At 69.4% G+C, this 15,697-nt stretch overlaps 2 protein-coding genes across 13 annotated transcripts in view; one reads left to right on the forward strand and one right to left on the reverse strand.

Annotated features, from left to right (window-relative positions):
* Window positions 1–806: 806 nt before the first annotated feature.
* Window positions 807–10,288, reverse strand: RHOG (ras homolog family member G). 2 transcript variants are annotated; one of them, XM_054840741.1, is made up of 2 exons: window positions 10,148–10,288; window positions 807–2,188 (listed from the first exon to the last, which is right to left on the reverse strand). In XM_054840741.1, exon 2 carries the CDS (start codon window positions 2,147–2,149, stop codon window positions 1,574–1,576), a length of 576 nt encoding a protein of 191 aa, XP_054696716.1. In that variant the 5' UTR covers window positions 2,150–2,188; window positions 10,148–10,288; the 3' UTR covers window positions 807–1,573. The 2 variants fall into 2 exon arrangements, with proteins under 2 accessions (XP_054696716.1, XP_054696707.1); XM_054840732.1 differs by lacking the exon at window positions 10,148–10,288 and adding an exon at window positions 7,486–7,798.
* A 2,316-nt stretch (window positions 10,289–12,604) lies between these two features.
* Window positions 12,605–15,697, forward strand: part of STIM1 (stromal interaction molecule 1) — a 97,153-nt gene continuing 94,060 nt past the window's right edge. For 3 of the 11 annotated variants that reach the window (XM_054832259.1, XM_054832277.1, XM_054832285.1), the window contains exon 1: window positions 13,010–13,361. In XM_054832259.1, the coding sequence (XP_054688234.1) occupies window positions 13,253–13,361 (109 nt within the window). In that variant the 5' untranslated portion in view covers window positions 13,010–13,252. Of the gene's footprint in view, window positions 12,766–13,007; window positions 13,362–15,697 lie in introns of those variants that run through there. The other 8 variants (XM_054832229.1, XM_054832239.1, XM_054832268.1 and 5 more) reach the window with 6 other exon arrangements.

Raw genomic sequence — 15,697 nt, forward strand, 5'->3', positions numbered from 1 at the left:
CCTGGCTCCGGCCGGGAAATGGCAGCAGGGAACAAAGGCGGCTTGTGGCGGGTGCCGGGTCTCTGCCCTTCCTGCAGGAAGGCCCCGGGGCCAGACAAGGGGCCCGTGTGTGCGGCAGCGGGGGCCCTGCCAGGCCTCACCAGATCCGGCCGCCGGCCAGCACGTGCCAGCGTCCCGTGGGGGCTGGCGAGGGGGCAGCGAGTGCGGCCAAGCAGCCGGGGCTGCTGCCGGTCCCTCACTGCTGCCATCGTCGGCCGCAGGATCCGGGGTCCCCCAGGACACCCCAGCCCCCGGGCACGGGGATCCGGGGCTCTGGCTTCTGCCTGCAGCTCTGGAGCAGGGCAGGACAGGGCAGAGCCCGAGCTGGAGTGGCCGGGGGCTCCCAGGGAGGGGACCTCCCCCCAGCAGCCCCCTGTGCCCATCCCTGCAATGTCCCCATCCCCAGCAATGTCCCCATTCCCACCCTGTGCAATGGCCCCATGGCCACCTCCTGCAATGTCCCCCCGCAGGGGAGCTCAGCGCTGGCCCCGGCTGGGCACGGGGGTGGCTGGGAGACGGGGCTGGCCATGGCAGGGGCACCCTGGCCTTCCTCCGGCTGGAGCCCCCCGGGGCAGAGATCCGCCCCCCCCCCCCCCCCCCCCAGGCAGCAGCGCTGCCACAAGCACCCTCGGCTCAACCCTGGCACGGTGAGGGGTCCTGGCCCAGCTCGGGGTGGGAGCACCCGTCTCTGTCCCTCCGGGGTGGCTGTGGGGGTGTCCCCGTGCCCGGGGAAGGTGGGCGCACGCAGGAGAGCACAGGAGACGGGAGCCTGGGCAGTTCTCTTTATTTAAGAAGCATCATCTCAGGGAGCGGCTGGTTACAGGCGAGTCCTGCTGCCCTGTGGAGCCCCGGCACCAGCCGGCGTGGGAACACACTCCTCTGGCAGAGCCTGCCGGCAGTGCTGGCTCCGCTCTCACCGGGGATGGATTTCCCTGGCGCTGGGCCCAGGCTCGCCCCAAGCACCCACCCGAGAGACCCCCGGCGCAGCCACCGGGACCCCACGGCAGGATGTGACCGTGCCAGCGGGATGCTCGGAGGTGGCCGAGTGCCGGGGCTGGCACAGAGGGGTTGAAGACCTCACCCCGTGCCCTTGTTGGCACAGGGGCTGGGGCTGGTGGGTCCCCATGGGGTGCTCAGGGTGGGGGTGGCAGGTCCCCGTGGGGTGCTCAGGGCAGGAGGGGGGGACGGCCACCCCGGGGATCCCCTTCTCAGGAAGCGTTGCTCTGTGCTGGGACCGGAGAGGCATCACCCAAAAGCAAACGCTGACAGCCAGGGCCGGGGCGGGGGTCCTGCGGGGCTGGGGGAGCCCCGCTGCCCCCGGGGCGGACGGCCAGTTAGTGCAAACGAGGTCTGTATTATTAAAGCTGGCGGCTTTGGGCTGGCAGCCCCGGTCCCGCTGTCCCCAGGGGGGGCAGCGAGGCTCGGGGAGGCACCGGGCGGGCGGGGGGGTTCTGGCAGTGCCGGGCAGTGTCTGCGGGGGCGGCGGGGCCAGGGCAGGGGCAGGATCGTCTCTCACTGGTCGCCAGCAGCCCTGTCACAAGAGGACACAGGGCTTCTTGGGCTTGGCCGGGACGGGGTTGAGCACAGCCCTCACCGCCTCGGTGAAGACATCCTTGATGCCCTCCTGGTTGAGCGCCGAGCACTCCAGGTACTTGACGGCGCGGATCTGCTTGGAGAGGCTGATGCCTTGCTGGGTGGTGATGGGCGCCTGGTTCTGCTCCTTGAGCCGCTTCATGGTTTCGGGGTTGTTTCTCAGATCCTTCTTGGTGCCGACGAGGAGGATGGGCACGCTGGGACAGTGGTGGCACACCTCCGGGTACCACTTGTGCTTGACGTTCTCATAGGAGGGCGGGCTGGCGATGGAGAAGCAGATGATGAAGACGTTGGTCTGGGGGTAGGAAAGTGTCCGGAGGCGGTCGTACTCCTCCTGGCCGGCCGTGTCCCACAGGTTTAAGTTAATAGTCCTGCCATCCACCGTGTTCTGGGCGCTGTAGTTGTCGAAGACGGTGGGGATGTACTCCTTGGGAAAGGCGTTGGTGGTGTAGCAGATGAGCAGGCAGGTCTTCCCCACCGCCCCGTCGCCCACCACCACACACTTGATGCTCTGCATCCCCACGGCTCGGCGTCCCTCGCGTCCCCCTTCAGCAGCCTGCAGGGAGGGGAGAGGGTCAGGGGAGGGGGACGCGCCGGGGCTGGGGTCACCGCGGTCCCCCCACTCGGACCCCCTGAGGCCGGAGGGTGCAGAGGGGCAGGTCACACTTGGTTCACCCTCCATCCCGCAGCCTGGGTGAGCTTCCTGGCCAGGCGCATCCCCCCAGCAGCCCCCGTGGTCACAGCAGTCCAGAGACCCCCTGACGGGGAACCGCATCCCCTGACCCAGGGCAAACACGTGTGCCACCACGGCTGGCATGCACAGGGACCGCATCGTCCCCAGGACGGTGCTCCCAAGACAGCCAGGTTACACGCGCCCTGTGTCATGCCATGCTGTGAGATGCCGTGCCGTGCCATGCCGTGCCATGCCGTGCCGTGCCATGCCAGCCCAGTACGGGACGGAAGGCAGGAGGGCACGTGCAGCCAGGGGCAGATTTGGGCTGTGGGAGTGCGTGGGCTGCTGCTGTGCACCCCAGCCCCGGTGCTACACATGCCAAGCGGGGCCGGTGCTTGCCCCGGCAGGGCAGAGGCCACTCTGGTGCCGGAGCTGGACCGGAGAGCGGCTGCTGGCACGGCCCCTCGGGGCTGACGTCCGCTCCGGCAGCTGTGTTTATCCCTGAGCCCGGGCGCATTTCCCTGTTTGCCTTCCTCAGGTTCCCTCTGCAATTGCCATTAAGGGCCGCATCCTGCTCCCTTTCCTGCTGCAGGCTGGAGCCGGGCGCTGCCGAGCCCAGCCGAGGCACGGGGACACCCTACGGTGCCGGGGCGGGAGGGTGCCCAGCCGCGGGGGTCGGGCTGGGGCCGGCAGCCCCTTTCCCCGGCGGGGTCCAGCCATCGGACAGGATTTATCAGGGCCGGAGCGTTATCTCAGCCGGGGCAGCGGCTCACGTGCCGCAGCGCTGGGGAGGGAGCGGAGGCACCGGGGATGCTGCATCGGCCCAGAGCCCCGGGCTGGGGGGACACGACCCTTCCCCAGAGCCGCGGGGCCGGGGCAGCGTGGCTGGGGAAGGGCGAAGGGGCCGTGCCCCCCGGCAGAGCCCCCGCCGGGCCGGACCCTGCCCCCTCGGATGGGGAAGTCGCTCTTCCTCTTCCCGCCCTGACACCCGGCTTCCTGCCCGCGGCGGGGCCGGGTGTGCCGTGACCCCCGCCCTGCCTGGCTCCCTGCCTGCACCGCTGCACCCCTGGGTACGGGCAGGACGAGCAGGAGTCGGCCTGAACCCCGCCGAGGCCACTCGGCAGTGCCGTGCCTCAGTTTCCCCACTGCTAAAGTGCTTCCATGGCGGGGGGGGGGGATCCCTGTGAACGGGACGGCAGCAGCGGGGCCATCGCAGGCAGCCCCGGCCGCAGGCAGCGCCTGCCCGCAGCAGGAAGCCAGCCGGCTGCAGCAGCACCAGGGCTGCTCGCAGAGCGCGGGATCCCGGGAGGGTCACGAGTAAACGCCTGGCCGTCGGCCTCGATTTTCTCCTTGCTTTGGTGGCAAAGGCAGCCCGAAAGGTTCCCTCACGCTGGAGGGGGCTGAGCGACGGTGCAGGCAGGAGGGCAGGCAGCAGCAGGCAGCGGGACCCCCGCCGGGGTCTGCAGGGCTTGGAGCTACGGCACGGGGCCGGGGTGGCGGGAGCAGGATCAGCGCGGTGGGAGACCGGGCTCCCAGGGCTGCGCAGGGACGGGCACCCTCCCCGGGGCTGCATCTGCCCCCCCGCTGTCCCATGCCGTCACCGTACAGTGCCGGGGAGGGGACACGGGGGCGCAGGGGAGACCCCAGCACCTCGGCCCCCCCGGGGTCCCGCCTGCCCATGGGGGCTGCCCGGCTCAGGCCAGCCGCCAGCTGCCCTCGGTGCCCACCGCACCCTCATTTCTCGTGGGGCGCTGCTGCGGCCCCTCGCCCACCATCCCCACAGCCCTGGCCGGCACCCAGCCCCGGGCACCCTGCTCACCCCCAGCCACGGAGTGGGGGGGACCATGCAGATGCAGTGGGGCCGCGGGGGCCGTGGGGTGCCGTGTCCCGTGGCCCCTCCGTGCTGCAGCCACCCCGTCACTTTGCCCCGGGCTCGTGGGGCGGGGGGGGGGGTACCCTGGGGCAGCCCCCGGAGCAGGACACAGCCACCCCCCTATTGCACCACGGCGGGGACCTGGCTGAGCTGGTTGGGACACGTCAGACCCGGTTTGGACCTATTGGACCCGGTTTGGACCTCGTTCCCCCTCCATCCCCCACGAGACTTGGGGGGCGCAGACACCCCACTTGCCTCGGTCTCCCTCGGCCCTTCTGGGGCAGCTGGCAGCGCTGCAGCGATTTTTCTTTTTTCCTTTTCTAATGAGATTCTGATGAGAAGAGATGGCAAAAATAAGAATTTTCCTGGAAAGCCACTTTTGTTCACATTTTAGATTGAAATTCTCTTCTCTTCCCAGGCCAGATGCCAGCAGGCGCTGGGTCGCTGGGGGCCGGACCCAACCGCTCCCCGGCCAGAATAAACCCAACCTGGGCTTTGCTTTGCGAAAAAAGCAAACAAACAAAAAGTCTTTCTAAACCCCAGCCTTTGGTTTTCTTTGCAGAACCTTCCCTCTGTGGGCCCTGGGGAGCGGCCATGTCCCCGGGGACCCCGCGGGGCAGGGCGGGAGGTGCACCGAGCGGCACAGGGCTCAGCTGAGGGGGGGGCAGGAGCGGGGGGGTGGGGGGAGCGTGCGGCAGGTTTAAAACCACCCAAACTCGGGGGTGCGGGAGCTGCGAACGGCGGGTGCAGTGTGCCCGCTGCAGGGACGTCACTGGGGGGGACCCAGCCAAGGGGTGCAGGATGCCATAGGTGGGGAGGGCAGGGAGGTGGAGGAGTCCCAGGGGGGCAAGGGGCAGCACCCTGGAGCAGGAGCCACCTCAAGGTATTGCTGCACCCAAGGGTGCTCCATGAGCCCTCAATGAGGCACACGGCCCCCTGGCACCCCCAGCCTCCAGCTGTCCCCAGTGCCCACGAGCACCCCAAGATCCCCGGTGTCCCCACGGGCACCCCAAGGTCCCCATAGCTATTTGCATGCTGGACAGCCATCCTGCGGCACATGGTGGGGCTCAGCGGAGGGTCCCCGTTGCCCCCAGGCAGGACCAGCTGGCTGGCGGTGTGACACCAGGGGATTGGGGATCCCCCCCCAGCTGCGGCAGCGGGTCCTGGGTGCCAGCCAGGGTCACCCAGCTGAGGTGGGAGTGACAGGAGTCCCAGGTCAGGGGGACACGGGGGCAGTTTGCTGCCCCGAGAGGCTGCCGGGGCACCCCAGGGAGTACTGGAGTCTCGGGGACACCCTGCTGGCAGAGCAGCCGGGGGAGATGTGGCCGGAGCCCATCGCTGTCTATGAATAGCCAGGGGAAGGACACGGGCGGGAAGAGCCACTGGAGCCCCAGGACAACGTCGGCAGATGGGCAGGAGCCAGCCCCGGTGGGGGACGCGGGGAAGCCGCCACGGTCACAAGTGGGGTGCGAGGGGCGGCTCTCCCAGCGCACAGGGACAAAGCAGTGCTCCTGCCTGCGGCTCCCCATCCCTCGGGGAGCGGGGCGGCCCCCGAGCACCAGCCGCGGCCCCGGGACAGTCCTGCAGTGGGACATGGCACACTGGTCACGCCGAGCTCAAACCCCACAGCCCCAAACCAGCCATAGGGCTGTGGGCACCCTGGGGTGAGCTGGCATCCAGCGGGCACCCATCCCCAGAGAGGCCCGGGCCGAGTCAACGGAGCTGCTAAGGAAGGGGACGGGGTGCAAGCGGAAACGCTCGTGCCCATGAGAGCATCACTGCTACAGGGAAACGGGGCAATGGAGGAGGCAGCGGGCCACTCTCCACGACCCACGGCCCCTGGGGCTGTGACACCCCAGCGCGGCCCGAGGCTTGCCACTGGCAAGCAGCAACCGTGGGTGCACACGCTGCCCGCGGAGGGGCCGTGGCGGGATCCAGGTGCTCGCGCAGGGCCATGTTTGCTCTCGCCATTGCCGGCACCACGGGCACCGCCGGCTCCGGGTGCGGGGCCGGGGCCAATGGCACGACAAGGGGACCCGCAGGCACGGCCGTGCTGCCTGCATGTACCGGGCGAACTGCTGGCTGAGGAGGGGGCTTGGTGCAGATGAGCCAAAGCCCCACGGCCCGTTCTGGGTGCCAGGGAGGGGGGCACGCTGCCCCTCTGCCACACCAGCCCGTGCAGCCGCAGCCCCCGGGGCTCTGCTCCCCACAGCCCCTGCCAAAGCCCCAACCCTCCCTCAGCTGCCCGGGGAGGGTGAGGGGTGGTGCGGGGGCCACCGGTGTCCCTGACCCACAGCCACACGGGCTCCGGCTCCCCGGCCCTCCCTGTCCCCCACCACAAGACACAGGAGGGGAGGCGGGAGCCGTGCCCAACGGGGGCCAGGACCCCCCCAGCGCCGGGCTGGGGGCTGCACGGTGGCATCCCTGCGGTGCCAAGCAGGGGCTGGAGGTCGCTCACAGTCCCCGCAGCACCCCGACACCGGGGCACCTGAGGGTCCCACAGCCTGCGGCCCCCAGACGGCCCAGCCCCTGCCCAGCACTGGGTGAGCGCAGCCTCCCCACCCTGAGGCACTCGGACAGGATTTGGGGTGCTGGGGAGAGGGCGCAGGTGGGCGAGCGGCGCTGCGGGTGATGCACCATGACCTCCCCCCTGATCGCCACCCCCCGGGATGGGAAAAGCGACTCATCTCTTCTTTAGCAGAAAAGGGAAGCAAAACCCACTCTCCATCTCTCACAGTCAGGGCATCCCCCCGCTGGGTTTTTCCACCGGGGGAGTGGAGCAGCCGCCCCCACGGGCTCCCCTTCCGCTGCCGGCCTGGCTGACCCCGGCCCCACAGCACCCAAACCTGACCAAACCAAACCAAAGCGTGCAGCGCGGGCTGTGCACCCTGCGCCCTGCACCCCACACGGCGCGCCCTGCACCCCACACCGTGCACCACAAACCATGCATGGCGCGCTGTGCGCAACAGCCCCCACATCACACACCATGCGCGGCCCACGCTGTACTCCACACCGTGCACCCCACACCGTGCACCCTGCACCCCACTGCAGGCACCCCGCACCAGGCACCCCGCGCGGTGCCGGCAGGGAGCAGAGGCTGCAGTGTGCGCGTCGCTGCCCGCGCTCGCGGGTCCACCCTGGACAGACGGAGGAGCCCAGACCGACCCAGAGCTGTGGGGCTGGGGCTCAGCACCTGGGATCGGCCAGGGTCGCTCCTGCTCCATGGGGAGCGGCACAGCGCAGCCCCCCCCGGCGCTGCTGCCGCCCCAGCAGGCAGAAAGAGGAAACTAATAAAATCTATAAATACCGAGCAGGGACCCTGTGGGGCCGAGCGCGCCAGCCCGGCACCAGCACGCTGCGGGAGCGGGGCGGGGGTGGTTTCTGCCACGGCGGGGACCCGGTGCTGGCGCAGCTGAGATGGGGTCCCCGCTCTGCAGGACGTGCCCCAAGGAGTGCTGTCACCGGTACCCCCGGCTCTGCCCCGGGGCTCTGCCGTTGTGGCTAAAATAACTTCCATGCTGAGTCGAAGGATTTTGATTTTCCTCATTTTCCAGCTGCAAGCTCGTCATGACTAATTTCCTCATTTTATTTCCCTCCCGGGCCGATGAGCTCCGCTGCCGGGTCCCGCTATGCCCGTCGGCACAGCCGCGGCTGCTCCCTGCCCTCGGCCTCCTGCTTGAGGTGCTGCCAAAGCCGGCAGCACGGGGGCCTGGAGCTCCGGACCCCCCCAGGGTGATGCTGCAGGAGCAGCCCCTGACCCGTGGCCAGCCCTGGGCACCAAACCCCCTCCCCGACCGAGCGTGGGACGGGACCAGCATCGGCCAGGGCTGCTCCCGGTCAGACGTGGTTGCCTGGGACGGACGGAGGGATGGACAGAGGGATGATGATGGATGGACGGACAGACGGATGGGGCCAGCCAGGCCAGGCCACGCTGCTTGGCCTCAGGGTGAGAAAGCAGCCCGGCATCGCTCACACCGACAGCGGAGGCGCGGCCGAGGCGCAGGGTGTCAAGCCAGTTTGGCACCACTCGACTCTACAGTTAAACCAAAGCCCCGGGCGCGGGATGCCCGACCCCTGCTCCCTGCCCACGCAGGGCACCCACCACACCTACACCCGCTGGCCGGCACCACCGCTGCCACGAGGTGTGCCGGCCTCGGGCACCTCCCGGCATCACCAGAAACACCCCTGCACCCACAGGTGCTCCCAGATACACGCACCCCTTCCCGGCCACCCGCGCCCCGTGGTCCCAGCACCAGTCCTGCCACCCGCCCCAGCCAAAACACCCGCTGCAGCTCAGCCCCAGCAGCGAGGGCTGGACAACATCGCCGCTTGCCACCACCGGCGCTTCGGCAGCTTCTCCTTCCACTGAGAAGAGAGGAGTGGGCCCGGCAGCCCACGCACCCACCCATGGAGCCGTGGCCACACCGCGCCCCCTCCCGGGGGAGACATCTCTCCCAGGCGCTTGGGGACCCATGGGTGCCCCTGCTCTGCAGCGAGCCGGCAGTGGGATGGCACCGAGAGGCAGCGCGAGCCAAACTGGGAGCTGGTCCCAACTGCACAGCACATCCCCCACTGCCCCACGCCAGGAGGGGAAGGGAAGGCAGGGCAGGGGAGGACAGGGCTCCCCAAAGCCTCTCCCGAGGTGACCCCAGGCCCAGGCGGGTTTCACAAAAGTAGAGTCACGGGGCTGCGGCACAGTCACCGCCTGTCGTCAGGGGTGGCCCCTCAACAAGTGTCCGCCACAGCCAGCCACCTGCCCGGGGGACAGCCCCGTCACACAGCAGAGCTGCCCGCTCCCCTGCTGCACCGTGCCACCCCCACACCTCCCAGCACACTGCAGTGTGTCAGTGCATGGCAGCGTGAGCGCTGCCGCGTGCGCTGCGGTGTGCGATGGGCACGGCAGTGCCAGGGCTGCAGCGTGCACCATGGTGTCTACGTCATGTCTGCTGAACACGTGTTGCAGCACCTCTGTTGCAGCGTGTTGCACTGTGTGATAGCGTGTGCGAGTGACGCGTGTGTTGCAGTGCGTGCAGTGTTGCAATTAGTGTTGCAGCGCGTATGTGGTGTGCAACGTGTGTTGTAATGGGCATGTTGCAAGGCGTGTGCAGTGCCGTGCACGACAATGTGTGCGTGTCTGCAACGATGCGCGGTGCAGTGTGTGTGCAGTGCCCCGCAGTGTGCGGTGCTGTACCTTTCAGTGGGTGCAGTGTGCGGTGCAGAACCCCGCAGGGCACACGCTGGGTATTGCAGTGGGGTGCGTGGTGCGCAGCGGGCAGCGCAGTGGGCACAGGGTGCAGTGCAGCACCAGGCACGGCGGGCACGCTGTGCAGTGCCCTGCAGCTCATGCAGTGAGACCGCTGCACGGCGGGGGGAGGGGCAGCGCCCGGTGCAGGCTCAGTGCGGTGCCAGGGCAGTGGGGGCAGTTGCAGTGGGGGCAGTGGGGGCAGTGGGGGCAGTTGCAGTGGGGGCAGAGGTGGCAGTGGGGGCAGAGGTGGCAGTGGGGGCAGTGGGGGCAGTTGCAGTGGGGGCAGAGGTGGCAGTGGGGGCAGTTGCAGTGGGGGCAGTAGCCCCGCGGAGGCGGCCGGGCCGGGCCGGTTCTGTCCCCGCTCTGTCCCGGCAGCTGCCGGCCCCGCTCCCGCCCAGAGCTCCGCTCCTGGGACCGCTCCGCTGGGCGGCTGGGGCCAGCGCCTCCGGCACCCCGGACCCCCGGTAGCCCCGTTACCCGCGGACCCCCGGTAGCCCCCGCCCCGCTCCGGGCGGGTCCCGGTACCGGCGCCTCTGCCCTGGCCCCTGCGGGCGGCTCCTCCCGCCGCCCCGACCCGGACCCCAACCCGGACCCGGTCCTGGCCAGGACCCCCGGCAGCGGGACCCCCCCTCCCTCTCCGGGTCCCGCCGGGTGTCCCCGTGCCGGCAGCGGGACCCGGCCCCCGCCCGGCGGAGACCCCCGGCCCCCCGGCCCCGCAACTCACCCCGGGGCATGGCGCGGCGGCGGCGGACGCGGGGCTGGAGCGGCAGCGGCAGCAGCAGCAGCGGCGGCAGCAGGAGGAGGAGGAGGAAGTCTGCAGCCGCCTCCTCCCGCCGCCCCGGGCGGTCCCGCGAAGAAACTTCCCTCCGCCGCGCCCGGCCCCCGCCCGCCCCGCCGCTTCCTTCCTCGGCCGGGCCGGGGGGCCGGGGGCCTTCCCTCAGGACGGGCACCGGGGCGGTGGGGGGGTCCCCGGGGCGGCTGCAGCCCCTCTGCGCCCCTCGGCATCGCCCCCAGCCCGGTCCCGGGCCCCCGTTCCCCCGGGGGCTGCCCCACCCGGAGAGGGGTCCGGCTGCCGCCCGGAGGAGGGACGGGACGGGAGCGGGGGCTGCGGGGCCGGGCTGGGGGTGCGGGATGCCGGATGGGGGTGTGAGGGCCTGGCTGGGGGTGCAGGAGCCCGGGCTGGGGGTGCAGGAGCCCCCCAGTCTCCAGCGCCAGGCTGTGGGGCCGGGGGCCGACAGAGGCTGCGGCAGGTTCGGGGCAGCACCCCGAGCCCTGGAGCCCCGCAGCCCCCTGGAGCCCCGCAGCCCCCGCAGCCCCCAGGACACGCCGCCCCAGGCGGGGGTCCGGCTCCTGGTGCTGGGGCTGTGTCGTCCCACCCCAGGGCCACTGCAGAACAGGGACCTGCAGCCCCCCGGGGCCGGGCTGGGAGCAGAGGCCTTGCCCTTCCCTGGCCTGCCTGGCCCCCGCCCTGGCACCCACCCGCTCCTGCCCCACAGCTGCCCCCGGGGCTCGGGTGCAAGAGGTGCCGAGGGGTCCTGGGTGGCAGGGATGGGGCCAGGGACAGGCTGGGGTAGGCGACTGCCAGCCCAGGGGGCCGGTTGCTCTGGGGAAACCTTACCTCAGGGGCGGGGGGCTGCATGGGGGGCTGAGGAGGGAGGGGAGCCTGCACCGGCCATCCCGGGCTCCCTGGGGACGCGAGAGGGAAGGTAGGCAGGGGAGATGGCAGCCCCCGCCTGAGGGCTGCTGTTGGGGTCTGGGTGTGGAGGGGTCGGGATGGGTGAAGGGAGAGTGGGGGGGGAACAAGGGCCACCCCGCTGCACCCCAAGGGGGAACAGCAGGGTCCCAGGGCTGCTGCAGGGGCAGAGCCCCCCCAGCATGGCCTCATCCTGCTGGGTCAGGGCCAGAGGAGAGCTGGGTGCCACGAGGGTCCTTGCGAGGGCCAAGTCCCCCAAGCTGGGGGTCCCCACAAGGGACGGGTTCCCCCAGCAGCCTGGCAGCACCCACAGTCCGTGAGGGTCCCCAGCTGCCCGCCCTGGGGCAGGGGGGTCTCATGGGGGCAAGGCTGTTCTTCAGGGAGCGAGCGGGCCTGTCCCCATCCTCATCCTGGGGTGTGTTGGAGCCACGGGGGCTCTGCAGGCACGGGACCTTCCCCCATGCCAGCGCAGAGGAGCGGGGCTGGGACCCGACCGGGAACCCTCTGCCTGGAAATCAGTCTGGCAGCTGCCTGCGGCTTGGGGCAGCCTGGTACCCCCCGGGCAACCCCCCGTCCTGTGTCCCCGGGGCGGTGGTGCGGGGCACTGCCCGGCTGACAGGCTCCGGGGCCAAGGGTGATGCCTCCAGGGGCAGCGGGGCTGGAGCTGGAGGGGGTTTTGCTTCCGGGCCGGTGGCCGTGGAGCTATTCTGGGGCCGGATCCGATCCCTGCAGGGAGCTTTGCTTCCAGCCCCGGTGCCCGAGGAAGAGGACGCGTGAAACCTTAGCCCCTGACCTCCCCGTCCCCTGCCGCGGGCTGGTGGGCTCTGGGTGCTGGCGGCCGTGTGCCCCAATGACGCTGGTGGTACCAGCCCAGCGCCGGTGAGCAGCGATGCCGCCGGGAGCATGAGGCCCCGGTGGGGTGCTGCAGGTCTCGGGGGGTGCCAAAGTGTGGCAGCCTGGGCCCGGCTGTGAGCAACTGTGTGCTTGGGTGTCAAAATGGCTCTGTCCTGACAAACCGGGGTGCTTTGATGAGCCGGGATGCTCTGATGTGTCGGGGTGCTCTGATGAGCTGGGGTGCTCTGATAAGCCAGGGTGCTCTGATGTGTTGGGGTACTCTGATGAGCTGGGGTGCTCTGGTGTGTTGGGGTGCTCTGACAAGCCAGGATACTCTGACAAGCTGCGGTGCTCTGACGAACCTTCCCGGGGCTGGAGGCAGGCTGTCGCCGGTGAGGTCACCCATCCAGGCGTCACACCCGGCCGCCCCTGCTTAGCTTCCGCGCCGCGCCAGCGGCGCGCGCCCAGCCTGGGCATCCCCCCGCTGCGCCCGCCAGAGGTCGCTGTGGCTCAGCGGCGGGCGCGGCGGAGCCCAGCGGGGGGGGGGGGAGCGAAGGGGGCGTGGCCATGCGCCCGCTCCTGATTGGCAGGGCGGTGGCGGGGGGCGGCCCCGCCCCGCGGAGGGTCTCGCACGGCGACGTTTGGCTCCGCCCCCTGTCACCGAACCGTGCGGCGGCGGCGGCGCCAGGGCCCGGTGCGCAGCGGGACGCGGGTGCCTGGAAGAGACCACCGCTGCGGGGGGGGTGCGGGGCTGTCCCGGGAGAGACCGCGGCGGGGGGGGGGTGTCCCGGGAGAGACCGCTGCTGAGGAGGAAGGTGGGGGAAGGAGCGGACCGGGGAGAGGTTATCGGGGGGGGGGGGCGGCGGCAGGGTTGTCCCGGTAGAGACCACTGCTGAGGAGAGGGGGGGCAGGGTTGTCCCGGGAAGAGACCACTGCTGAGGAGAGGGGGGGCAGGGCTCTCCCGGGAGAGACCACTGCTGTGGAGGGGGGGGGGAGAAGGCTCCCCCGGGAGAGACCACTGCGGCGGGGCGGGCCGGGGGCAGACCCCGGGGCCGTTTCCGGGGGCGGGCGGGGGCCGAGGGCAGCGGGAAGCCGGGCCGGGCGGCAATACCGGAAAATAACCCACGGTCCCTCAGCTGGTGGCGGTCGCAGCCCGCGGAGCGCAGCCGGCGCTGCCCCGGAGCGCCCAGCCCGCTGCGGCGGAGCCGAGCCGAGCCGAGCTGAGCGGCCGGGCCCAGCGCCGGGGGCCGATGCCGAGGAGGAGCTGACAGCGGCGGGGGAAGCGGCGAGGCAGACGCGGAAATGGATTTACGGTCGGGAGTGGCCGTGTGGGTCCTGTGCGGCTTCCTCCTGCAGCAGGGCCGGGGGGAGCGCTCCCCTGGCTCCCACCTGGACGAGACCGCCATCGCAGGTGAGAGCGGCCTTCCCGGCGGCCCCGGCCCCGTTTACCCGCGGCCCCTCTCCCGCCTCCTTCCCAAACCTCCCGGCTCCGTCGGAGCTACGGGGATCGTTCACTTCGTCTCCCGGTGGATCCGGGCCAGCGGCGTGCTGTGCCCCGGGGCCGGCCGCCGTTCCCCCCCCCCCCCCCGCCGGGCCGGGCCTCACCGAGGCCTCCGGCCCCGGTGGCTTCGGGCAGGTTCCTCCGCCAAGGGGCGGCGGGCCGGGTAGTGCAGTGCCGGCCGGCCGCGGCTCCGTTTGGAGGCTGCTGCTCCGGAGAGAGGAGCTGCTGCTGCTGCTGCTGCTGGCCGCGTCCCGGCCCTGGCTGGGAACCCGCAGCGCTCAGGACAAGGGTCGAAGGACCAAAAATAATCCGTGTTTATTTTTGCACTGGGCTCCAGCTATTTGCTAATGAGAGTGTTTTGCAGTGAGTTTTGGATCGTGGCTCGGTGTGTGTTCAGAAAACGCCAGTGTTTAATGTCGTTACGGATGGTCCCGGGCGGGCAGGGCTGGGGGGTCCCGGGGCTGGTGCCGCCGCTGCCCGGCCGGGAGCTTCTCCGGCCCCGGGGAGGGGGGAGGCAGCACGGGCCCAACAGCCAGCTACTCTGTTTTCCTCCTTATTTCCCTCCCCACCGCCCCACGAGCCAACCCCCCAGCAAAAAAAAAAAAAAAAAAAGCAAGAAGCCCAAGCCCCTCCGGACTCGGGGGGGATTCCCCCCCCCCCCCGGGAGCCCAGGCTTTGGTGGCAGGCTGCTGCCGGAGCCAGCCTCGGCGGAGGGCCGGGGATCCGTGAAGCCGGCGTGGGCAGTGGTGTCTGCTGTGCGTCCTTGTGACGGTCCCTGAGGTCAGAGCTGGGAGCCTGCTCGATAAAACGTGCTTTTAATTGCCGGCAGTGAAACAGAAATCTTCAGCTCCGCGCCTTTTCGTTGCAGCAGCGCTGAGTTTCTGGCATGCTAACAAACCAACCCAGGGAGTTGTGTCCTGTGAGCATTGCAGGTGAAGAATTAAAAGGGTTTCTGAAGGGAAAACTCCCACCGAAGCGCTGCGGGCCGGCCCTTCTGAGCACGACTTTGTGCTCGGCAGCGAGCAGAGCTGTCAGCATCTGGGCGGCTCCGCGCCTCCATCGCCGTCACCCGCAGCCTGGACCCGCTCCGGAGGGTCCTGCCTGGTGCAGGCTTCCCCGAGGGATAACGCACCGGTTCGGGGCAGCGGAGAAGGCGGTGAGCCCCGCTGAGCCCCGCTTGTGGCGGGGAGGTGCCGTGCGTGGTGCTGCGTGGGTGCAGAGCAGTTGGGGGTGATGTGCGAGCAGGGGCCCGGAGCCCACGGGGGGGGCTTTGGTTAGGGTGGAAGGTGCAGGTGTGGGCGTTCGCGTTCCTACGGATGGAAGTTGCCGCAGCGGCGTTGCTAAGAAGGCATTTCACTTTGTGAACGGGGCTGCTTGGTGGGAGCCCGGCAAGTCCCTGGGACCGCGGTATCAGGCGAACGATCGGGAACTCGGTGTCTGATTCCTGGGCAGGCAGATTGTTTCATCTCAGCGACGTGAGGATTTGACTCTCTTTTTTTTTTTTTTTCCCCCCTCCCTTAATCCTGCCCGCATGCTAGCTGTTCTGTAAGAAGTTTCTTTTTATACGCGATCCTAAATCCTTAGGCCAGTTCCCATCCAGTCTGCTCCATTAAGGAAACTGGATCTCTGCAGTCCTGATGAAGCAAGGTTTATGCCTCCAAGGAATTTCCAGATGAGTTATTTTTGGAGGCCCTGCAGAAGTGTGGCAGCCCTGGTGATTCAGCTGCTGACTTGCTCTTTGCTCTGAGCAGAAGCAGAGCAGGGCAGGCAGGAAGCAGTCCAGACACCTGGTCTCCTTAATAAAACCACCTGCAGGTGGGCTTTTCCTGCAGAAGAGGTACCTTTTGTTACTCTTGGGCTTTCACAACTGGAATGTTCTAGTTAGTTCTGGGTTTAAAAATGTGCAGAGCAGCACGTGGCACCTTGCAAGGGAACAGCTGGTTACAGGTTGAAACCCAAAATGAACGGGGTCAATAGGGGATTTGTTCGCTCCGGATGCAGGTAACGTGCAGCATCACTGCACCGTGTCCCTTGCTGGGGTAGCCGGGAAGTTCCGTGGTGCTCGTTGCACTCTGCTAATGCAGCTTAAAGTTAACGCGTCCTCTGAGATCACTTGGCCATTTGCTTTTTAGCTTTTAGAGCTGCTGTTTGCTGTTTGGTGCAGTGAATATCCTCAGATAGCACATGACAATTTTCCTTACGGGCTCCCAGGAAGCAGAATGTGAGGGTTGTGTCGGCTGCACACA

Source organism: Grus americana, chromosome 1, assembly GCF_028858705.1.
Source record: "Grus americana isolate bGruAme1 chromosome 1, bGruAme1.mat, whole genome shotgun sequence".
In the NCBI taxonomy this organism is placed as follows: domain Eukaryota; kingdom Metazoa; phylum Chordata; class Aves; order Gruiformes; family Gruidae; genus Grus; species Grus americana.